Source organism: Cherax quadricarinatus, chromosome 12 (genome assembly GCF_038502225.1).
Source record: "Cherax quadricarinatus isolate ZL_2023a chromosome 12, ASM3850222v1, whole genome shotgun sequence".
Taxonomy (NCBI): Eukaryota; Metazoa; Arthropoda; class Malacostraca; order Decapoda; family Parastacidae; genus Cherax; species Cherax quadricarinatus.
The window spans coordinates 31,177,665-31,203,404 of NC_091303.1; the positions used below are offsets into that span (position 1 = coordinate 31,177,665).

Consider the following 25,740-nt stretch of genomic DNA (forward strand, 5'->3'; position numbering starts at 1 on the left):
AATGGAGGCGAATGATACTTGGGACCTGACGATCTGTTGGAGTGTGAGCAGGGTAATATTTAGTGAAGGGATTCAGGGAAACCGGTTATGTTCATATAGTCGGACTTGAGTCCTGGAAATGGGAAGTACAATGCCTGCACTTTAAAGGAGGGGTTTGGGATATTGGCAGTTTGGAGGAATATGTTGTGTATCTTTATACATATATGCTTCTAAGCTGTTGTATTCTGAGCACCTCTGCAAAAGCAGTGATAATGTGTGAGTGTGGTGAAAGTGTTGAATGATGATGAAAGTATTTTCTTTTTGGGGATTTTCTTTCTTTTTTGGGTCACCCTGCCTCGGTGGGAGACGGCCGACTTGTTGAAAAAAAAAAATAATAATAATAATAATTAGTAATAATAATAATTGTAACTTGTAATAGCATCATTCCTTCTAAAAATGATGCTACGTGAGAATGGAAGCATTGGTCATTATTTATTCTACTGTACCTCTGTGGAGACAACTTGTACACAGTGTAAGGTGTTTGTATGAAAGTGTATCAACCATAACCAGATGTGTTTGTTTACATAGCACTCTGCAGCTCTATCCTTTTACTTGTTCTCTCTCTCTCTCTCATTTATTCATTTTTATCTCGCTTACTCACTTCTCGCCCTACATTAAGACTACAAATATTTTAAGGTAAGTAATGAGTGTACTGTATATGCATTTTATTGCTCTACAGCACTTTAAATGTCATAGTAGGTGGGGTGGCCAGGTGGGCTACCATACCTCCTCTCGCACAACTTTCTACAAATAAAAACTTTTCACCTCTCACCCTGCATTAAGACCATTAAGATTACAAATATTTTAAGGTAAGTAATGAGTGTACTGTATGTGCATTTTATCGCTCTAGGGCACTTTAAGCATTGTAGTATATTATGTGTGGGTGGGGTGGCCAGGAGGGCTACCATACCTGACTTCTTACAGTAAATACTACTCACCTTTTGCCCTACAGTAAGACTACATATATTTTGAGGTAAATAATGAGTGTACTGTGTGTGTATTTTACTTTTTATTGTTTTTTAATGCCTAGTTCTATTGCTAACTTAATATATGTTAGTGTAAACTTATCTGGCATTTATATGGATTTATAAGGGTAAAAAAATGGCGTTCTGCTTTGCGGCAGTAGCCTGGAGCCTAACCTGCCATATAAGTGGGGCCCTACTGTATATATTTAGATATAAATTATCATGATCATGTCTGCTAGCAACATTTCTCCAAGTTCTATTCTTGTTGGTTTTAACCCTTAAACTGTCCAAATGTAGATCTACATTTTTTCAACATTTGAAAGTATGTAAAAAATGTAGATCTTCTTTTTGTTTTTTTTACATTTGAAAGCATGTAAAAATAACTTTGATCTACATTTTTTTTTTGTTATATTTGAAAATATGTAAAAAAAACGTAGATCTACTTTTGGAGCACTACGCATGTGAACATAGATCTGTTTGGACAGTTTAAGGGTTAAGGGCCACAACATATGTATTATGTTGTTTGAGCCTTACTCTGATAAGTCTGGTGTTTAAACATTTGCTTAACACCCAGATAATGTCCAGTCTGCCTGTGGAGCAAAAAAAGGAACATGTAGCATGTAGATGCATTTACTCTACTGAAGACTTTAATAATTCTCCATGGGAGCTTCATGAATCTTGAAGTTACAGATTTGAGATTTCCCATTTCTGAATTTTTGAAATTGTTTGTATTTTATTTTTACATGTACATTAATAACATTGAGAAAAATTCTTTAAATTTTGCTTTAACTTATTGTTCTTAATGCTGTATAGACATTCATAAGAAATAATGACCAATAGGAAACCTCTATCACTGAAAATCTTCAAACCCTCCATATAACCCTTCCCTCCTTCCACATCAATTTATACACCCTTTTGGTTGTCCTCTTCTGCATCTCTCTTTATTGATAACTAAACCACCTCAACTCTCTTTTGCTATCTAATTTTAATATGTTTTTACAGAGCCTTGAAGTCTGTAATTGTTGGTGCCATTTTGACTTTGTTTGTCGTGTATTTCATCATTCCATTGGTATTTCATTACTCTCCTGCACTTCAACGACATATTGTCTTCCTAAATTTTGGTAAGTATGCTACACTGCTTTGTTAACATAATCAGAATTTTATCTTGAATACTGGTTGTAGTTTAACCCTTTGAGGGTCGACAGGCCCTCTCCGAAACTCGTTCTCAGGGTCGGCCAAATTTAAAAAAAAAAAAAAATTATTTTTTCTTATGAAAAGATAGAGAATCTTTTCCCGATCATAAAGACACCAAAAGTTTGAAATTTGATAGAAAACTTACGGAATTATGCTCTCGCAAAGTTAGCGGTCTCGGCGATGTTTACGCATCGGCGATTTTGCCCACTTTGAGCCCCATTTTCGGCCAATTTCACTGTACTAGTCGACACAAAACATGAATATTTCGCTAGAACTCCATTTTTTCTATCGAATGGGTGCAAGAAACCACTCATTTATGAAATTCAACTATCCAGTACAGTGGTCAGAATTTAGCAATTTTGCCAATTTCACACAAATTTCAAAAGATGCCAATTTCCGAATAGGGTCCAGAATAAACAAGAAAGACATTCCTGGCACTAAAATGACATTTCCTCTAGTCATTATTCACGTCTCAAGGCCCCTCTTATATTCTTTTGCTTTCCACTTTGAATTTTTATTTCCACAAAAAATATAAGATTTACTGTTATGCAGACTACTGCATTAGTGTAAAAAATGGTATAAATATTATTGGTGCACTTGTGAAAGAATATTAGACTCACCAGTTGACGTGTATTGCACGCTTGGCACGATTTGTTTACTTTTGAAGTTTGGTAAAAATCGAACATTTCTGCTACTTTGAGCTCAATTTCAAGGCACCTTTCTTTGTAAAACCAGTCAAAATCATCTCTATTTCTGTAATATGTCTTCCATTCTATAAAATGAGACCAAGAAAACTAGAATACAACAATAAATACCATACGAAAATACACTGCAAAGTCGCTGATTTATTAAAAAAAAATGGTCAAAGTTTTTTTTTTCTCATTATGCACTGTGTGCTGCAGGATTTTTTTTAGACTGTGCACACTGACCACATAGACCCATTCTTTCATATGAAGGCCTACCAGCTTTCTCCCACTAGATTTGAGGCCGCTAGAATTTATGAGTACTAGTACGTCAAAAACCCCTACGCGTAAGACGTACTAGTACGACGAAAACCCTCAAAGGGTTAAGGTAGAATAATATAATCAAGTGTTGCTCTATAGCTTCATACTGTTTTGAAATTATACTATTCATTGTGATACTGGTGATATTTTATCTTTGTAAGGAAGTGATAATTTTTCTCTGCAAGGAGGCCTATGCTTTTCTTAAGAAGAGGCCTATGCTTTTCTTAAGAAAAAGGACACAAGTGCAACTAATGTGACATTTTATTGTGTCAACGTTTCAGTCTCCAGGAGCTTTATCAAGCCAGTAATGGCTTGATAAAGCTCCTGGAGAGCGAAACGTTGCTGCAATAAAATGTCACATTAGTTGCACTTGTGTCCTTTTACTTAACATAGTGTTGGTAAGTCTACCAACATTAATACACATGCTTCTCTTTGTAAGAAAGCCAATGCTTTTCTCTGTAAGGTGGGCTAAATTTAGAGATAAAAACAAGCATTTAAGCCATATATAAGATAATGAAAGGATATGAAAGAATTAGTCAGGTTTCCTAATATCATCACTGGAAAAGAAGTTGCCAAAGCTATAAACTAAGAAAAAAGGAGATGCCAAAAAGATATTAAAACTTCTTAACTCCATCATTTGACAGAGCAAGGTTATGAATACAAACTAGGAAGAAGAACTTCTGATGGCACAATAGACAATGGAAGAATATTAAAATCGTTTACTAGAGGAGGTACTAAATGCTACAAGCATTGGAAACTTTAAAAACATTACTTGGAGTATACTTGGAGAGGGTTTCATCGATCAGTGCCCCCACTGCCCAGTCTGTGACCAGATTATAATCTAAATGTTTGATGAAGGAGCACCAGGAGCTTAGCTTTGGTCCTAGAGTTACAATAGACACAGAAATTATGTTCTGCACATAATGTAATTTACTGCAATGTGTCTGCCAAAGCATAGAAAGAAATTTGACTAAATCCTGTATGATCAAATAAAATACTGAATAAAATTATTTCACTGAATTAATTTTTTTATGTTGGCATTACAGTATAAGTTAGAAATAGTAAAGTTGTTATGTTAGGGAAGCATATTTATGTATACAGTAGAGTCTGAAGTGCTTGCTGCCAAAGAAATTAAAAGATGTATGGTAATTGCAAATTAAAACTGCATCAGTGTACACTGTTGGGAATATCTATTTATTGCAGAGTGAACTTTTGATACAAAGCAAGAAAGTTATAGGTCACAACTAGCATGACCATGAATAGAAAATGTTAAAAATTAATAATAAAATGTACAACAGGAAATGAAATTAGTGTATAAGTTATGGCTCAGTATAAATACTGCACTAAAATACTTTGAGTGCTCTTGTCATTAACCAGATAATTTATAGAATGTTCTTTCCATCTATATTTCTAATACAATTTATATATAATTATTATTTATTGACAGTAAATCTTCCTAAAGGAGTAGACTACAATGTACCAGATAAAGAAGATTTACCTGGGACACGCAACTTCTATTTACAAACTGACAAAAAAGTTAAAGTTGGAGTGTGGTGAGTGTTCATTTTTTCATTGCAAAGTCCCCAGTAGTATGTGTAAGCTGGCCATGTGGTATTCAGGGTCTCGAATAGTATGATTAATTCAATAATTTTTCCAACTCGCAATAAGAATATAATGCTGTGTTCATTTTTCTTGTATGAATACAATTTCATGCAAAATGAAAAGAGGGTGAAGCAGCTGGGATTGATGGGATCAAGGAAGAAATGTTAAAAGCAGGTGGGAATATAGTTCTGGAGTGGTTGGTGCATTTGTTCAGTAATTATATGAAAGAGGTAAAGGTACCTAGGGATTGCCAGAGAGTATGCATAGTTTCTTTGTATAAAGGAAAAAGGGATAAAAGAGAGTGTAAGAATTATAGCAGAATAAGACTATTGAATATATCAGGTAAAGTGTATGGTAGAGTTTTTTTTTTTTTTTTAACAAGTCGGCTGTCTCCCACCTAGGCAGGGTGACCCAAAGAGAAAGAAAATCCCCAAAATGAGAATACTTTCATCATCATTTAACACTTTCACCACACTCATACATAATCAATGTTTTGGCAGAGGTACCAAGATACAACAGTTTAGAAGCATATATAAAGATGCAATATAAAAAGTGACCTGAAATAATATAATAAACTCCCTGTAGAATATAATATCAGGGCCCCAATTATGTATATACCATCCTTTTACAAATCTCTCCAAACCGCCAATATCCCAAACCCCTCTTTTAACCCTTTCAGGGTCCAGAGGCCAGATTTCAAAGTGTGCACCAGGGTCCAAGAATTTTCAAAAAATAATTTTGTTATTTTTTCTTATGAAATGGTAGAGAATCTTTTTCTGATGGTAATAAAACAAAAAGTACAAAATTTGATGGAAAATTGATGAAATTATGCTCTCGCGAAGTTTGATGTGTCGGCGATATTTACGCATCGGCAATTTTGCTGATTTTGACTCCCATTTTAGGGCAATTACAGTATTCCAGTCAACCAAATTCTTAGCTATTCCACTAGTATTACTTCTATTCTATCGACTGAGCACAAGAAATCGCCAGGTCAACTGTTTCAATAACAAAATAAAGCGACCGGAAATTGGTAATTTGGCCAATTTAATGCAAAGTTCAAAATATTTCAATTTCAAAATAGGGTCCAAAATAAACAATGCATGCATTCCTGGCACTAAACTAACATTTCCTCTGTTCATTAGTTATGTTTTAAGGCTTTACAAATGAATTTCATTTTGATTTTTTATTCACATAATGAATTTTTATTCAAACCAAAAAATAGAAGATTTACTGTTGTGCAATACTGTAATAATTGTATAAATAATATCACCACATTTGTGAACGTATATTAGACCCACCAGCTGTCATGTATTAGACTTGTGAGGTCATTTGTTTTCTCTTGAACATCGGCAAAAATTTAACATTTCTGCTACTTTGAGCTCAGTTTCACGTCATTTCCAGTACTAAAACCAATCAAAATCATCTCTATTTCTGTAGTATATCTTCCATTCTATTAAATGAGACCAAGAAATTGCAAATACAACTGTAAAAAACATGCAAAAAAAACACTGCAAATTCGCTGTTTTAATCGAATATTATGGTCTCAGATTTTTTTCTCTCATTATGCACTGTGTGTTGCAGGATTTGTTTTATGTGGTGCACACATGCCACATAAATGTATTCTCTCATATCTAGCCCAGATTTACTTCTCACAGCTTATCAGAGTGAGCTGAGCTCATGGCGTAGATCTACAGTTTGGACCCTGAACGTAAAGCCGGAGATCTACGGCACGGACCCTGAAAGGGTTAAAGGGCAGGCACTGTACTTCCCATTTCCAGAACTCAAGTCCGGCTATATAAAAATAACAGATAGAGTAAGAAGTAGTTGGGACGAAAGGAAAAATGGAAACAACAAGTAAGAGAGAGGTGAAAGTGTATAAACTAAGGGAGGAGGAAGTTAGAGTGAGATATAAGTAATTATTGGCAGAAAGGTGGGCTGGTGCAAGTATGAGTAGTGGGGGGGTTTAAGAGGGTTGGAATAGTTTTAAAAATGCAGTACAGTGGACCCCTGCTTAACGATCATCTCCCAATGCGACCAATTATATAAGTGTATTTATGTAAGTGCGTTTGTATGTGTATGTTTGGGGGTCTGAAATGGACTAATCTACTTCACAATATTCCTTATGGGAACAAATTCGGTCAGTACTGGCACCTGAACATACTTCTGGAATGAAAAAATATCGTTAACTGGGGGTCCACTGTATTAGAATGTGGAGCAGAAGTTTGTGGCTATAGGAGGGTGGGTGCAGGAGAAAAGAGGAGTGATTGGTGGAATGATGAAGTAAAGGGTATGATAAAAGAGATAAAGGTAGCTTATGAGAGGTTTTTACAAACCAGAAGCATTATAAGAAGAGCAGAGTATATGGAGAGTAAAAGGAAGGTGAAGAGAGTGGTGAGAGAGTGCAAAAGGAGAGCAGATGAAAGAGTGGGAGAGGCACTGTCAAGAAATTTTAATGAAAACAAGAAAAAATTTTGGAGTGAGATAAACAAGTTAAGAAAGCCTAGGGAATGAATGGATTTGTCAGTTAAAAACAGAGTAGGGGAGTTAGTAGATGGGGAGATGGAGGTATGGGGTAGATGGCGGGAATATTTTGAGGAACTTTTAAAAGTTGACGAAGAAAGGGAGGCAGTCATTTCATGCACTGACCAGGGAGGTATAACATCTTTTAGGAGTGAACAAGAGCAGGATGTGAGTGTTGGGAAGGTGCATGAGGCATTACATAGAATGAAAGGAGATAAAGCAGCAGAAACTGATGGGATCATGACAAAAATGTTAAAAGCAGGGGGGGACATAGTGTTGGAGTGGTTGGTATTTTTGTTTAATAAATGTATGGAACGGAGGAAGGTACTAGGGATTGGCAGAAAGCATGTATAATTCCTTTATTTAAAGGGAAAGGGGACAATAGAGATTGTAAAAATTATAGGGGAATAAGTTTACTGAGTATTCCAGGAAGTGTACGGTAGGGTTATTATTGAAAGAATTAGAGCTAAGATAGAGAAGGATTGTGGATGAGCAAGGAGGCTTAAGAGTGGGTAGGGGATGTGTAGATCAAGTGTTTACATTAAAGCATATATGTGAACAGTATTTAGATAAAGGTAGGGAAGTTTTCATTTCATTTATGGATTTAGAAAAGGCATATGATAGAGCGGATAGGGGAGCAATGTGGCAGATGTTGCAAGTACGTATATGGAATAGGTAGTAAGTTACTAAATGCTGTAAAGAGTTTTTATGAGGATAGTGAGGCTCAGGTTAGGGTGTGTAGAAGAGACGGAGACTACTTCCCCGTAAAAGTAGGTCTTAGACAGGGATGTGTAATGTCACCATGGTTGTTTAATATATTTATAGATGGGGTTGTAAAAAAGTAAATGCTAGGGTGTTGGGGAGAGGGGTGGGATTAAATTATGGGGAATCAAATACAAAATGGGAGTTGACACAGTTACTTTTTGCTGATGATACTGTGCTGATGGGTGATTCTAAAGAAAAATTGCAAAGGTTAGTGGATGAGTTTGGGAAGGTGTGTGAAGGTAGAAAGTTGAAAGTGAACATAGATAAGAGTCAAGTGATGAGGGTATCAAATTATTTAGATAAACAAAAATTGGATATCACGACTTAAGAAATCGTAATGACACGATTGCAAATAAACCATACCCCCGGCCGGGATTGAACCCGCGGTCATAGAGTCTCAAAACTCCAGCCCGTCGCGCTAACCACTAGACCAGGTAGTTGGATGAATCTTATTGTGGCTAGCTGGTCTAGTGGTTAGCGCGACGGGCTGGAGTTTTGAGACTCTATGACCGCGGGTTCAATCCCGGCCGGGGGTATGGTTTATTGGATATCACATTGGAGAGGGAGGGGGTATGGAAGAAGTGAATTTTTTCAGACATTTGGGAGTTGACTTGTCAGCAGACAGGTTTATGAAGGATAACGTTAACCATAGAAATGATGAAGGAAAAACGGTGAGTGGTGCATTGAGGTATCTGTGGAGATAAACAAACCATTATCCATGGAGGCAAAGAAGTGAATGTACAAAAGTATAGTGGTACCAACACTTATATGGGTGTGAAGCTTGGGTTGCAGATGCTGCAGCAAGGAGGTGGCTGGAGGCAGTGGAGATATCCTGAATAAGGGCAATGTGTGGTGTAAATATTATGCAGAGAATTTGTAGTGTGGAAATTAGGAGGAGGTGTGGAGTTTCTAAAAGTATTAGTCAGAGAGCTGAAGAGGGGTTGTTGAGGTGGTTTGGTCATTTAGAGAGAATAGATCAAAGTAGAGTGACTTGGAGAGCATATAAATCTGTAGGGAAAGGAAGGCAGGTTAGGGGTCATCCTAGAAAAGGTTGGAGGGAGAGGGTAAAGGAGGTTTTGTGGGCGAGGGGCTTGTACTTCCAGCAAACATGTTCGATAGAAGTGAATGGAGACGAATGGTTTTTGGGACCTGATGAGCTGTTGGAGTGTGAGCAGGATAATATTTAGTGGAGGGATTCAAGGAAACTGGTTATTTTTATATAGCCGGACTTGAGTACTGGAAATGGGAAGTACAAAGCCTGCACTTTAAAGGAGGTGTTTGGGATATTGGCAGTTTGGAGGGGTATGTTACATATCTTTATCTTTCTTTCAACGTACCAGCCGTATCCCACCGAGGTGGGGTGATCCATAAGGAAAAACGAAAGTTTCTCCTTTTAAATTTAGTAATATATACAGGAGAAGGGGTTACTAGCCCCTTGCTCCTGGCATTTTAGTCGCCTCTTATGACACGCATGGCTCATGGAGGAAGAATTCTGTTCTACTTCCCCATGGAGATAAGAGGAAATAAACAAGAACAAGAACTAGAAAGAAAATAGAAGAAAACCCAGAGGAGTATGTATGTACAGTTGACTCTCAACTAATGGCGGCACACTGCCATAACAACATACTGGAGTGAGAGATATGGGAGGAAGTGTAAAATAAATCCAGTGAAGAGCAGGAGTGCAGTGGGGACAGTAAAGGAACACTGTATCAACATCTGGGGTCCCAGACTATTCAACATCTTACCAGAAGATATCAGAAACACGGCTGGAACCAGTGTAGAAGCCTTCAAGAGGAAACTGGACAAGTATCTTTACCAGGTGCCAGATCAACCAGGCTGTGATGGATATGTGGGGCAGCGGGCCTCCAGCAGCAACAGCCTGGTTGACCTGGTAAGCACCAGACGAGCCTGGCCCATGGCCGGGCTCAAAGAGTAGATAAACCCTCAAAACTCCTCAAAGGTATATCAAAGGTAGGTGGTAGGTTACTGAAAGCATTTAAGATATTTTACGAGAATAGTGAGGCTTGGGTTAGAATATGTAAGAGAGTGGGAGATTATTTCCCATTAAAAGTAGGCCTTAGACAGAGATGCATGGTGTCACCATGGTTGTTCAATATATTTATAGATGGGGTTGTAAGAGAAGTGAATGCTCGGGTGTTGGCAAGAGGCGTTGGATTAAGAGATAAAGAATCTAACACAAAGTGAGAGTTGGCACAGTTGCTTTTTGTTGATGACACTGTGCTTTTGGGAGATTCTAAAGAGAAGTTGCAGAGGATGGTGAGCAAGTTTCAAAAGGTATGTAAAAGAAGGAAATTAAAAATGAATGTAGGAAAGAGCAAGGTGACGAGGATAATAAAAAAAATATGTGATGAAAGACTGGATATCAGATTGGAAGGAGGAAGTATGGAGGAAGTGAATGTATTCAGATGTTTGGGAGTGGACTTGCCAGCAGTTGGGTCTTTGAAAGATAAGGTGAATCATAGAATTGATGAGGGGAAAAAGATGAGTGGTGCACTGAGCAGTCTGTGGAGACAAAGAACATTATCCATGGTAGCACAGGGGAATGTATGAGAGTATAGGGGTACCTACACTCTTATATGGGTGGAGCCAGTGGATATGGCATGTCTGAGGACAATGTGTGGTATGGATATAATGCAGAGAAGCCATAGTTTGGAAATTAGGAGGAGGTGTGGGGTTACTAAAAATATTATTCAGAGGGCAAAGGAAGGGTTGTTGAGGTGGTTTGGACATTTAGAGAGGATGGAACAAAATAGAATGACTTGGAGGGCATATAAATCTGTAGCTTCCACTAGTGGAAGGAAGGCTGGGTAGGGGTTGTCCTAGGAAAGGTTGGAGGGAGGGGTTAAAAGCGGTTTTGTGTGCAAGGGGCTTGGACTTCCAGCAAGTGTGAGCATGTTGGATTGAAGTGAGTGCAGATGAATGGTTTTTATTTGACGTGCTGTTGGAGTGTGAGCAAAGTAACATTAATGAAGGGATTCAGGGCATCCTGTTAGCTGGACTTGAGTCCTGGAGGTGGGAAGCACAGTGTCTGCACTCTGAAGGAGGGGTGTTAGTATGTTGCAAGTTTTTAACTGTAGTGTAGGCATGCAGGGATGTCGCTAGAGTTGGTGTCACCTGGGGCGGAATCTCTGGTGTCACCCGGGGCAGCATCTTTGGTGTTACCCCCCATGAAATTCAAGGGCAGGTGGGGGGAAATAAACTCCAATTATGTCACTACTGCATGACCAGTGACAAATGTTTAGCAATGAGAACGTTCAAAGGCCATAAACTGAAGAGGAGAATACTTCTCAACTTTATTAATGATAAAATAAATAATTGTAGTAATATTGAGGAAACATAAACTCAAGTACCACTTGGAGTACATCCAACAGATCCTACATTTATTCATCTTCAACAATGCCAAAACAAAAACAAAAAACTTGAAAAATAAAGAAAAACATTACAATATCAGAGAAACACTAGTTTCAATTTGACCTTGAGTACAGGTAACATCTCAGTGAATCTGATGTTACATTTCCTTGCCTTCAATTATGCAAAATCATCTATCATATCATCAGAATCAATGATTTTCACTATATAGGCTTACAGTAGGGCCCCACTTATATGGCAGGTTAGGTTCCAGGCTACCGCCGTAAAGCGGAAATCACCGTAAAATGGAACACCCTTTTTTTCCACTTATAAATGCATACAAATACTATGTAACAAGTTTACACTAACATATATTAAGTTAGCAATAGACCTAGGCATTAAAAACAATAAAAAAGTAAAATACGTACACATATAGTGCACTCATTACTTACCTTAAAATATTTGTAGTCTTAATCTAGGGTGAGACAAGTAGTATTTATTGTAAAAAATCAAGCGTGGTATGTATGGTAGTCAGCACATAATGGGATTTACTGTTATGCTACTGTAATAATTGTATAAATATCATACCAGGCCACCCTGATGTGTATTAGATGTGTGAGGTCGTTTGTTTACCTGCACACAATTTTCTATGACATTAACCCTTTGACTGTTGCAACCCCCAATCCTGAGGTGTCTCCTGGTGTCGCAAAATTTAAAAAAAAAAAATATTTTTTCTTATGAAATGATAGAGAATCTTTTCCCGATTGTAATGACACCAAAAAAAACGAAATTTGATGGAAAACTGACGGAATTATGCTCTCGCGAAGTTAACGACCTCGGCGCTGTTTACAAATTGGCGATTTCGCCCACTTCGAGCCCTATTTTCGGCTAATTCCATTGTTTCAGTCGCCCAAACTCATAGCTACTTCTTTAGAACTCCATTTTTTCTATCGATTGAGTACGAGAAACTGCCCATTTACCGATTTCAACTACCTAATACAGTGGACCCCCGGTTAACGATATTTTTTCACTCCAGAAGTATGTTCAGGTGCCAGTACTGACTGAATTTGTTCCCATTAGGAATATTGTGAAGTAGATTAGTCCATTTCAGACCCCCAAACATACACGTACAAACGCACTTACATAAATACACTTACATAATTGGTCGCATTCGGAGGTGATCGTTATGCGGGGGTCCACTGTAATGTGGTCAGAAATTTACAATTTGGCCAATTTCACAAAAACTAAAAATTATGACAATTTCAAAATAAGGTCCAGAATGAACAATGCAGACATTCCTGGCTCTAAAATAACATTTTCTTTGTTCATCAGTCACGTCTCCAGGCCCCTCTGATATTACTCTTGCTTTCCATTATGAATTTTTATTCAAATAAAAAAAAAAGATTTACTGTTATGCAGACTACTGCAATACTGTAATAATTGTATAACTAACATCAACCCATTCATGACTGCATATTAGAATGGCTAGTTGGACATTTATTGGACAATGGCATCATTTGTTTACTTTTGAACATTGGCAAAAATCAAACATTTCCCCTACTTTGAGCTCCATTTCTAGGTTCTTTTTATAGTAAAATCAATCAAAATCACCTCTATTTCTATAATATGTTTTCCATTCTATCAAATGAGACCAAGAAAACGAGAATACAACCATAAATACTATACGAAAATAGACCACAAAGTCGGCATTTTAATTAAAAAAAAAAACGGTCTGAGTTTTTTTTTTCTCATTATGCACTGCATGCTCCAGGATTTTTTTTATATGGTGCACATTGACCACACAGACCCATTCTCTCACATGTGGGCCTACCAGCTTTCTCCTGCTTGATTTGAAGCCGCTAGAATTTATGAGTATATATACGTCAAACATGGTACCTCGTAAGACGTATATATATGGCCGCGACAGTCAAAGGGTTAACCCTTTCAGGGTCCACAGGGCAAATTTCAGTGTGCACCAGGGTCCAAGAATTTTCAAAAAATAATTTTGTTATTTTTTCTTATGAAATGGTAGAGAATTTTTTTCTGAAGGTAATAAAACAAAAAGTACGAAATTTGATGGAAAATTGACAAAATTATGCTCTTGCAAATTTTGATGTGTCAGCGATATTTACATATCAGTGATTTTGCAGACTTTGACTCCCATTTTACGCCAATTACATTATTTCAGTCGAGTAAATTCTTAGCTACTTCACTAGTATTTCTTCTATTCTATCGATTGAGCACAAGAAATCGCCAAGTCAAATGTCTCAACTACAAAATAAAGTGATTGGAAATTGGCAATTTGGCCAATTTAATGCAAAGTTCAAAACATTCCAATTTCAAAATAAGGTCCAGAATAAACAATGCAGGCATTCCTGGCACTAAACTAACATTTCCTCTGTTCATTAGTTACATTTTTAGGATTTACAAATGAATTCCATTTTGATTTTTTATTCACATAATGAATTTTTATTCAAACCAAAAAATAGAAGATTTACTGTTATGCAATATTGCAATAATTGTATAAATAATATCAGCACATTTGTGAACATATATTAGACCCACCAGCTTGTGGGTATTAGACGTGTGAGGTCATTTGTTTACTCTTGAACATTGGCAAACATTTAACCCTTTGAGGGTCGACAGGCCCTCTCCGAAACTCGTTCTCAGGGTCGGCCAAATTTCAAAAAAAAAAAAATTATTTTTTCTTATGAAAAAATAGAGTATTTTTTTCTAAACATTATAGGCTAAACAAAAAAATTTTAGCGTCAATACTTACCGAGATATGGAGGTGTGAAATTTCCCAAAATTGAACAACATATGGTAACATCGCCGACTGCCGTCACCCGGTATTTTTCTATTTACTTTTTTATGTACTATTTTCAATTTTTTTTCAATTTTTCTTTTTCTGAGTAACTTTTATGGCCTCTGAGGCCAACATGATCAGTATTTTGTAAGTTATTTCTTTTTCAATACTACACAATAAGGGCGTAAACACTGTTGTCATTATTTTGTTTACAGAAAATATTTACACAAACAAACAATATGAAATGTTGTTTATTACTATTTTTCTATATTTTATATACACATATACAGTCACAGGACATGTTTCTAGAAGTTCTGCAGCCTGTGGAACTCTTTGAAACATGGTGTCATGCACAGTGGAGTTTTGCACTCCTCACACATAAAACGAGTGTCTCTGCGTTGTCGTGGGCGTTTTTTTGTATGTGAACAGACGTAACACCTCTTCTGAGCCTTTTTCTTCAAAGCAGTAGCAGGCAGTTTTACCAGGAAGTGATCACCATGCTTCAGACGAGCAGGTAGTTGTTGATAATTTGGTGGGCGGTCAATTGCAGGTGCATTTCCTTGGTACTTGAATACTATTTGTCTGATGACAGACAAACAGAATTCGCCGTACTGTGGTTTGTTTCTGGTGCTCATCTTATACATATTATAAGCATTGAGCATGGAAATGTCCAGAAGATGGAAAAACAGTTTGATGTACCACTTATAACTCTTGCGAACACAATCAGCAAACCCAATCTGCATGTCACATTTGTCCACTGAACGCATGTTGAAGGTGTAATCAATCACAGCTGCAGGTTTTAGAATGGGTTCATTTCTCTCTCTATGCTGCCTGCCACTGTCTGCCATTTCATTAGGGTGAATTGATGACAACAGTGTGACATCTCGTTTGTCATGCCACCGAAATGCCATGATGTCATTGGCAGCAAACGCCTGCACCTCACCTCTGCGAGTGCCAGCATCAAACCTGGGCATATGTTTTCGATTTGCACGCACTGTGCCACACACATCTGTCATGTTCACTCGCAAAAAATCACTGAGTGAGGGGCTTGTGTACCAGTTATCTGTATATAATATATGCCCCTTACCAAGGTATGGTTCTATCATTGTTCGAACCACATCACCTGAGATGCCTAATAACTTCCTGGTATTTTGCAATGTATAACTTCCAGTGTACACAATAATATCCAATACCAGACCACTGTAACAATCACAAAGCACAAACAACTTTATACCAAAGCGTTTCCTCTTGCTTGGTATGTACTGCTTGAAAGAGAGTCTTCCTTTGAACAGAATCAAAGACTCGTCAATTACAAGCTTCCTGAAGGGATAAAAATGAGTACTGAATTTCTGTTTCAGATACACAAACACATTCCTAATCTTATATAACCTGTCAGTTCTGTCAGGCCTGGTTTTATCTGAGAAGTGAAGCATACGTAACATTAGCACAAATCGATTCACTGGCATTATATCACTGAAACCTGGTGTTGCAATCAGGGGGTCTGTTGACCAGTATGATTTCACTTTGTGCTTATACACATGTGGCATAAGCATTATTGTGGCAAAGAAAAGATACAGCTCAGCCACAGTTGCCTCCTTCCACTGGTGTAGACGTGATTTTGGTGAAAGTATTGTGTTTGCCATGGTGTACTCGTAGTATGTGTTGCTTTCCATGACAATACTTTTCATCAGTGGTTCGTCAAAGAATAACTCGAAACATTCCAGTTCAGTGGCATTGTTCCCAAGTGCACAAGATGGCCATATTCCACTTTGGCTGCCATCAAACTGGTGGGGATTTGGAACAAAATTGACAGCTTCCTGCCAATCCCAGGTGCGGTCTGCTGGTGGGTACTGGACAATGACAGGTGGTTGTGGTTGTGGAGGTTGTGGTTGTGGAGGTTGTGGTTGTGGAGGCTGGTGTGGTGGGAGAGTGGGGGATGGTGGCCTTTGTTCTAGATCAGCTGAGGCAGCGGCGTGGGTGGCAGCATGGCCCACTGCTGGTGCCTCACCGCCGGCACCACTACCACCACGCACATTTTCCATCCCAATTGCAACAGTATCTTCGTCATTTTCACTCTCTGTTCCTGTTGTACAGCCACGGGATGTACTCCGAGATACACTCCTTCCCCTTGGAATAGCATATGGCACACTTCCAGAGCGCATATATCGTCGTATATACTGACGCTTCACTGGGGAATATTGCACTTCACTATCACTACTGGAACTAGTTTGAAGAGCTTGTAGTTCATATTCACTATCACTATCATCACCCATGCTCTCATCTGAGTCTGGGATTTGGGAAAATAGAAGTTTCCTCTTGGGTTCTGGAACAACTGAACATGAACACGAGGGCCCAGCACCAGAGGTGGAAGGCTGAGGGTCGTCTGGGTTTTCTTCACTATTACCGATATTATGGTCATTAGTTTCGGTCAAAACCTCACTAAAACCACGAAACTCATCTTCACTGGCACTTCCATCACTATTAGAACTGTCACTGGGGAACAAAAGTGTCCCAATTCGCCGAGGAGTGAGGAGCTTCTTACCGCGAGGCATGGTGGACATTGTTTACTAAGAGGGCATTCCCACAATGCACCACTGGGTCCCAGATTTTTTTTCTACCGCGCACACTGACCACGCAGACCCATTCTCTCACACCTAGGCCTATCAGCCTTTTCGCGCGAGATTTGAGGCCGCTAGAATTTATGCGTACTAGTACGTCAAAAACCCCTACGCGTAAGACGTACTAGTACGACGAAAACCCTCAAAGGGTTAACAGTTCTACTAATTTGAGCTCAGTTTCATGCCATTTCCAGTACTAAAACCAATCAAAATCATCTCTATTTCTGTAACATAACTTCCATTCTATCCAATGAGACCAAGAAATCGCAAATACAACTATAAAAAAACATATGAAAAAACACTGCAAACTCGCTGTTTTAATCGAAAATTATGGTCTCAATTTTGTTCTCTTATTATGCACTGTGTACTGCAGGATTTGTTTTATGTGGTGCACACATACCGCATAGATGTATTTTCTTATATCTAGGCCCAAATTTACTGCTCACAGCTTGTCAGAGTGAGCTGAGCTCATGGCGTAGATCTACGGTTTGGACCCTCAACTCAAAGCTGTAGAACTATGACACGGACCCTGAAAGGGTTAAAGCTTCCCAGAGCGATAAAATGCATATACTGTTCACTCATTACTTAAAATATTTGTAGTCTTAATCTAGGGTGAGATGAGTAGTACGTATTTATTGTAAGAAATCAAGTGAGGTATGTATGGTAGCCAGCCAGGCTACCATACCAGGCCATTCCACCCACACAATATTCTATGACATTTAAGCATCCCAGAGCGATAAAATGCATATACAGTTCACTCATTACTTACCTTAAAATATTTGTAGTCTTAATCGAGGGTGAGATGAGTAGTATTTATTGTAAGAAATCAAGTGTAGTATGTATGGTAGCTAGCCAGGCTACTCCACCCACACATAATATTTTATGATATTTAACCCTTTGACTGTTTCAGGGCCCTCTCTGAAACTGTCATTCTATGTCGCCAAATATTCGAAAAAAAAAAAATTATTTTTTCTTATGAAAATGTTAGGAATATTTTTACTAGTGTTTTAAGCCTAAAAAAAAAATTTTTGCCATCAGTACTTACCGAGATATAGAGCCGCAAAGTTTGCAGAAATCGACGTGCGTATGGCAACAGCGGCGACTGCCGCCCACCCGGTATTCTTTTATTTACTCTAATTCAAAGGTTTCTTGCATTTTTCAATATTTTTCTTTTCCAGGTAACTTATGTGGCCTGTGAGACCAATGTAAGGTGCATTGTTCAAATATACACTCATTATTTACAACACAATAACAGAACAAACTTTATCACTATTAGTTTGTGTATACACTTTGTTTACACAAACAAACAATACAAAACAATGTTTATTACTATTGTTCCATAATATATATACATATGTACAGTCACTAAGCACGTTCCTAGAACTGCTGCAGCTTGTGGAACTCTTTGAAACATGGGTATATGCAGAGGGGCACTTCACACTCCTCACACATAAAACGAGTGTCTCTGCGTGTTTGTGGGCGTTTTGTGGTATGCATACATACATAACACCTCTTCTGAGCATTTTTCTTGGCAGTAGTAGGAGGCAGTTGTATGGGGTAGTGATCACCAGGCCTCAAACGAGATGACGTCTGTGGGCGCTGGTCTATTGCAGGAGTTGCTCCTTTGTACTTTGCAATTATTTGTCTGATTACTGACAGGCAAAATTCACCATATTTTGGTGTTTTGTTGGTCTTCAACTTGTATATGTTATAAGCATTTAGCATAGAGATATCAACAAGATGGAAAAAAAGTTTGATATACCACTTATAACTCTTGCGTACACAGTCTGCAAACCCAATCTGCATGTCACATTTGTCCACTAAGCGCATATTGAGGTTGTAGTCCATGACAGCTGCAGGCTTTAGAATGGGTTCATTGGTCTCTCTGTTGTCCCTGCCACTGGGTACCATTTCGTTTGTGTGAACTGATGTCAACAATGTGACATCACGTTTGTCATGCCACCGAAATGCCATGATGTCATTGGCAGCAAAGGCTTGCACCTCACCTCTGCGAGTGCCAGCGTCGAACCTTGGCATATGTTTGCGATTACCACGCACTGTGCCACACACGTCTGTCAAGTTCACTCGCAAGAAATCACTGAGTAAGGGGCTTGTGTACCAGTTATCAGTAAATAACATATGCCCCTTACCAAGATATGGTTCCATCATTGTTCGAACCACATCACCAGAGATACCCAATAACTTCATGGTATCTCTCAAAGTATTACTGCCAGTGTACACAATAATATCTAAAACAAGACCACTTCTGCAATCACACAGTACAAATAGCTTTATACCAAAGCGTTTCCTCTTGCTTGGTATATATTGCTTGAATGAGAGTCTTCCTTTGAATAAAATCAAGGACTCATCAATAACAAGCTTCCTGAAGGGATAAAAATACATGCAGCACTTTTGTTTCAGGTACATAAACACATTTCTTATCTTATATAACCTGTCACTTCTGTCAGGCCTGGTTTTGTCTGAAAAGTGTAACATACGCAACAGTATCAGGAAACGATTGACACCTATAATGTCACTAAAACCTGGAGTTGAAATCAGGCGATCTGTTGTCCAGTATGTGGTGACAGTGTGCTTATACACATGTGGCATAAGCATTATTGTGGCAAAAAATAGGTACATCTCTGCCACAGTTGTCTCCTTCCACTTGTGTAGCCGTGATTTTGGTGAGAGAATTGTATTTGCCATGGTGTATTCACAGTATGTGTTGGTTTCCCTGACAATGATGTCCATCAGGGGTTCATCGAAGAATAACTCAAAGCAGTCCAGTTCACTGGCATTGTTCCCAAGTGGACAAGATGGCTTTATTCCACTTTGTGTTTCATCAAAGTCATGGGGACTGGGAACAAACTCGTCACCGTCCTGCCAATCCCAGATGCGGTCTGCTGGTGGGGTCTGGATATTGTACCGTGGTTGTGGCTGTGCAGGTTGTGGTGGTGCAGGTTGTGGCAGTGTGGGGTAGGGTGAGGCTGGTTGTTCTGCTGAGTCAGCCGCGTGGCTAGTAGCGTGGCCCGGTGATGGTGCCACATGGGCCGTGCCACCCTCACTATCACCACCACTGCCTCCTCCCTCACTGTCACCATTCATACCCATCGTTACAATATCATCATCTTCACTATCAGGTCGTGGTGTTGGGCCACGGGATGTGCTCCCAGAGTTTCTCCTTCCCCTTGGAACAACATATGAAACACTACCAGACCGCATGCTACGTCGTACATACTGGCGCTTCACTGGGGAATATTCACTCTCACTGTCACTAGAACTGCTTTCAATGACCTTGAAATCACTATCACTATCACTGCTATCATCAGGGTGTTGTACACGACCAAATAGTTTCCTCTTTCGTCCTGGTACAGGCGAAGGTGAATGTGAACAAGCCGGCACAGCACCAGAGGTCGAAGGTTGTGGGTCATCTGGGTTTTCGTCACTATTTACGTTATCCTGGGCACTTTTTTCGGTAACACTCACTTGAAAACCCTTGAATTCACTGTCACTGACATTTTCATCGCTGTTAGAGCTATCACTTGGGAACAAAAGACCTCCAATCCGCCGAGGAGTGAGGAACTTCTTACCGAGAGGCATGGTGAAAATGGACTGACAACATGGCGTTCCCACAATGCACCGCTAGGTCCCAGATTTTTTTCACAGGGTGCACACCGACCACTGAGACCCATTCTCTCCCGTGTAGGCCTACCAGGCCTTTGGCGCGCGATTTGAAGCCGCTAGAATTTGTGCGTATAAATATGTCAGAAACATTGGCTCGTAAGACGTATTTATACGTCGGAAACAGTCAAAGGGTTAAGGATCCCAGAGCGATAAAATGCATATACAGTTCACTCATTACGTACCTTAAAATATTTGTAGTCTTAATGTAGGGTCAGGGGTGAGTAAACGAGATAAAATGAATAAATGAGAGAGAGAGAGAGAGAATGAGTATATGAGAGAGGACAGGCGAAGAGTTATGTAAACAAACCAGGCGAACACCAGTTTTGTAAACAAGCCAAGCGTACACATCTGGTTTGTGTACAACTTACATTGTGTACAAGTTGTCTCTACATTGATACTGTTGAATAGATAAAGAAGAACACTCCCATTCTCATGTAACACCATTTTTAGAAGAAATGACACTCTGAGTGAAGGCAATGGAAATAAGTCACTCTGACTTTTTTGGGTTATCCTTGGTACTTTACACATATGCTGCTGTGTGATAATCTTTGTCACTGTACTATTTGTGTATACCTGATTAAACTTACTTACATACGAAACAAATAATTTTCTACAGTTGCCCACAGTAACACATTTTCTCTTATGTTGGACTAGAGAAAATGTTATTCTTGCTGTCACTTGTACAAGTTATCTGGCTACCACATCTCATATTTGTTTATTTATTCTACTGTGGGGTGTATGTATCATCTCTATATGTTATGTATCGTGTTTATTATAAAATTTTGAAAATGTTTATATTAACTTAATATACAACATTTAATGAGACTCGGTGATTATTATTTTTTTTTTTTTTTTTTTTTTTTTTTCAACAAGTCGGCCGTCTCCCACCGAGGCAGGGTGACCCAAAAAAGAAAGAAAATCCCCAAAAAGAAAATACTTTCATCATCATTCAACACTTTCACCACACTCGCACATTATCACTGTTTTTGCAGAGGTGCTCAGAATACAACAGTCTAGAAGCATAAACATATAAAGATACACAACATATCCCTCCAAACTGCCAATATCCCAAACCCCTCCTTTAAAGTGCAGGCATTGTACTTCCCATTTCCAGGACTCAAGTCCGACTATATGAAAATAACCGGTTTCCCTGAATCCCTTCACTAAATATTACCCTGCTCACACTCCAACAGATCGTCAGGTCCCAAGTACCATTCGTCTCCATTCACTCCTATCTAACACGCTCACGCACGCTTGCTGGAAGTCCAAGCCCCTTACCCACAAAACCTCCTTTACCCCCTCTCTCCAACCCTTTCGAGGACGACCCCTACCCCGCCTTCCTTCCCCTATAGATTTATATGCTTTCCATGTCATTCTACTGTGATCCATTCTCTCTAAATGACCAAACCACCTCAACAACCCCTCTTCTGCCCTCTGACTAATACTTTTATTAACTCCACACCTTCTCCTAATTTCCACACTCCGAATTTTCTGCATAATATTTACACCACACATTGCCCTTAAACAGGACATCTCCGCTGCCTCCAACCGTCTCCTCGCTGCTGCATTTACCACCCAAGCTTCACACCCATATAAGAGTGTTGGTACTACTATACTTTCATACATTCCCTTCTTTGCCTCCATAGATAACGTTTTTTGACTCCACATATACCTCAACGCACCACTCACCTTTTTTCCCTCATCAATTCTATGATTAACCTCATCCTTCATAAATCCATCCGCCGACACGTCAACTCCCAAGTATCTGAAAACATTCACTTCTTCCATACTCCTCCTCCCCAATTTGATATCCAATTTTTCTTTATCTAAATCATTTGACACCCTCATCACCTTACTCTTTTCTATGTTCACTTTCAACTTTCTACCTTTACACACATTCCCAAACTCATCCACTAACCTTTGCAATTTTTCTTTAGAATCTCCCATAAGCACAGTATCATCAGCAAAAAGTAACTGTGTCAATTCCCATTTTGAATTTGATTCCCCATAATTTAATCCCACCCCTCTCCCAAACACCCTAGCATTTACTTCCTTTACAACCCCATCTATAAATATATTAAACAACCATGGTGACATTACACATCCCTGTCTAAGACCTACTTTTACCGGGAAGTAGTCTCCCTCTCTTCTACACACCCTAACCTGAGCCTCACTATCCTCATAAAAACTCTTTACAGCATTTAATAACTTACCACCTATTCCATATACTTGCAACATCTGCCACATTGCTCCTCTATCCACTCTATCATATGCCTTTTCTAAATCCATAAATGCAATAAAAACTTCCCTATCTTTATCTAAATACTGTTCACATATATGCTTCAATGTAAACACCTGATCTACACATCCCCTACCCACTCTAAAACCTCCTTGCTCATCCGCAATCCTACATTCTGTCTTACCTCTAATTCTTTCAATTATAACCCTACCGTACACTTTTCCTGGTATACTCAGTAAGCTTATTCCTCTATAATTTTTACAGTCTCTTTTGTCCCCTTTCCCTTTATATAAAGGGACTATACATGCTCTCTGCCAATCCCTAGGTACCTTCCCCTCTTTCATACATTTATTAAACAAAAGTACCAACCACTCCAACACTATATCCCCCCCTGCTTTTAACATTTCTGTCATGATCCCATCAGTTCCAGCTGCTTTACCCCCTTTCATTTTACGTAATGCCTCACGTACCTCCCCCACACTTACTTTCTGCTCTTCTTCACTCCTAAAAGATGGTATACCTCCCTGACCAGTGCATGAAATTACTGCCTCTGTTTCTTCCTTAACATTTAAAAGTTCCTCAAAATATTCTCGCCATCTACCCAATACCTCCATCTCCCCATCTACTAACTCCCCTACTCTGTTTTTAACTGACAAATCCATATTTTCCCTAGGCTTTCTTAACTTGTTTAACTCACTCCAAAATTTTTTCTTATTTTCATTAAAATTTCTTGACAGTGCCTCTCCCACTCTATCATCTGCTCTCCTTTTGCACTCTCTCACCACTCTCTTTACCTTTCTTTTACTCTCCATATACTCTGCTCTTCTTATAACACTTCTGCTTTGTAAAAACCTCTCATAAGCTACCTTTTTCTCTTTTATCACACCCTTTACTTCATCATTCCACCAATCACTCCTCTTTCCTCCTGCCCCCACCCTCCTATAACCACAAACTTCTGCCCCACATTCTAATACTGCATTTTTAAAACTATTCCAACCCTCTTCAACCCCCCCACTACTCATCTTTGCACTAGCCCACCTTTCTGCCAATAGTCGCTTATATCTCACCCGAACTTCCTCCTCCCTTAGTTTATACACTTTCACCTCCCTCTTACTTGTTGTTGCCACCTTCCTCTTTTCCCATCTACCTCTTACTCTAACTGTAGCTACAACTAAATAATGATCCGATATATCAGTTGCCCCTCTATAAACATGTACATCCTGGAGCCTACCCATCAACCTTTTATCCACCAATACATAATCTAATAAACTACTTTCATTACGTGCTACATCATACCTTGTATATTTATTTATCCTCTTTTTCATAAAATATATATTACTTATTACCAAATTTCTTTCTACACATAGCTCAATTAAAGGCTCCCCATTTACATTTACCCCTGGCACCCCAAATTTACCTACTACTCCCTCCATAACATTTTTACCCACTTTAGCATTAAAATCCCCAACCACCATTACTCTCACACTTGATTCAAAACTCCCCACGCATTCACTCAACATTTCCCAAAATCTCTCTCTCTCCTCTACACTTCTCTCTTCTCCAGGTGCATACACGCTTATTATAACCCACTTTTCACATCCAATCTTTATTTTACTCCACATAATCCTTGAATTAATACATTTATAGTCCCTCTTTTCCTGCCATAGCTTATCCTTCAACATTATTGCTACTCCTTCTTTAGCTCTAACTCTATTTGAAACCCCTGACCTAATCCCATTTATTCCTCTCCACTGAAACTCTCCCACCCCCTTCAGCTTTGTTTCACTTAAAGCCAGGACATCCAGCTTCTTCTCATTCATAACATCCACAATCATCTCTTTCTTATCATCTGCACAACATCCACGCACATTCAGACTTCCCACTTTGACAATTTTCTTCTTCTTATTCTTTTTAGTAATCTTTACAGGAAAAGGGGTTACTAGCCCATTGTTCCCGGCATTTTAGTTGACTTTTACAACACGCATGGCTTACGGAGGAAAGATTCTTATTCCACTTCCCCATGGATATAAAAGGAAAATTAATAAGACCAAGAACTATTAAGATAAAATCAAAGAAAACTCAGATGAGTGTGTATAAATAAATGTGTACATGTATGTGTAGTGTGACCTAAGTGTAAGTAGAAGTAGCAAGACATGCCTGTAATCTTGCATATTTATGAGACAGACAAAAGACATCAGCAATCCTACCATCATGTAAAACAATCACAGGCTTCGTTTTACACTCACTTGGCAGGACGGTAGTACCTCCCTGGGTGGTTGCTGTCTACCAACCTACTACTTATTATTATTATCATTACTAAATTGACATCTCGAGACATAAGACACTCTTACTGATTTTAATGTGTACCTGCATGCCAGCACAGTGTGTAAGTTTATTTAGGTACAAGTATACGTAAGTATAATTCTCAGAGTATATATAAAATATGAAATAACTTTTAAAAACACTTAAAATTTCGGAGTTTTCAGACATAATGGAGAGACTTAGTGCTTACGGATCTCACGGAGAATGTAAACAAACCGGGTGGGGCACGGTGACCATATTAGAAAGTCAGGTGGGGGAGCCGTATAGAGAGTTTTGGTCATAATTTGAAATGACCATATTAGTGAAACGCTGCAAAGCGAAATGCCATAAAGCGGGGCCCTTCTGTATTTGTACTTTGTTAATATATAATAGGCTATATAGAAATGAAGGAGTCTTCTCTGATGTTGGTGCAGCACTGTTTTGGGCATTAGTATCACCTTCTTTAGAGGCTCTATGGTGTCACCCCTAAATGGTGTCACCCGGGGCGCCCCTGCCCCCCTTACGATGCCCCTGTGGGCATGCCTCTGACAAGATGGTGATGGAATGAATGATGATGAAAGCATTTCTTCTTTTTATGGTGTCCCTGCCTTGGTGGGAAATGACTGATGTGTAA

The 25,740-nt window shown here is 38.9% G+C and overlaps 1 protein-coding gene across 2 annotated transcripts in view; it reads left to right on the plus strand.

The window, feature by feature from the left end:
• Positions 1-25,740, plus strand: part of LOC128696476 (lysophosphatidylserine lipase ABHD12-like) — a 156,199-nt gene that overhangs the window by 36,653 nt on the left and 93,806 nt on the right. For both annotated transcript variants that reach the window (XM_070084304.1, XM_070084305.1), the window contains 2 exons: positions 2,007-2,125; positions 4,650-4,755. In XM_070084304.1, the coding sequence (XP_069940405.1) occupies positions 2,007-2,125; positions 4,650-4,755 (225 nt within the window). The remainder of the gene's footprint in view (positions 1-2,006; positions 2,126-4,649; positions 4,756-25,740) is intronic.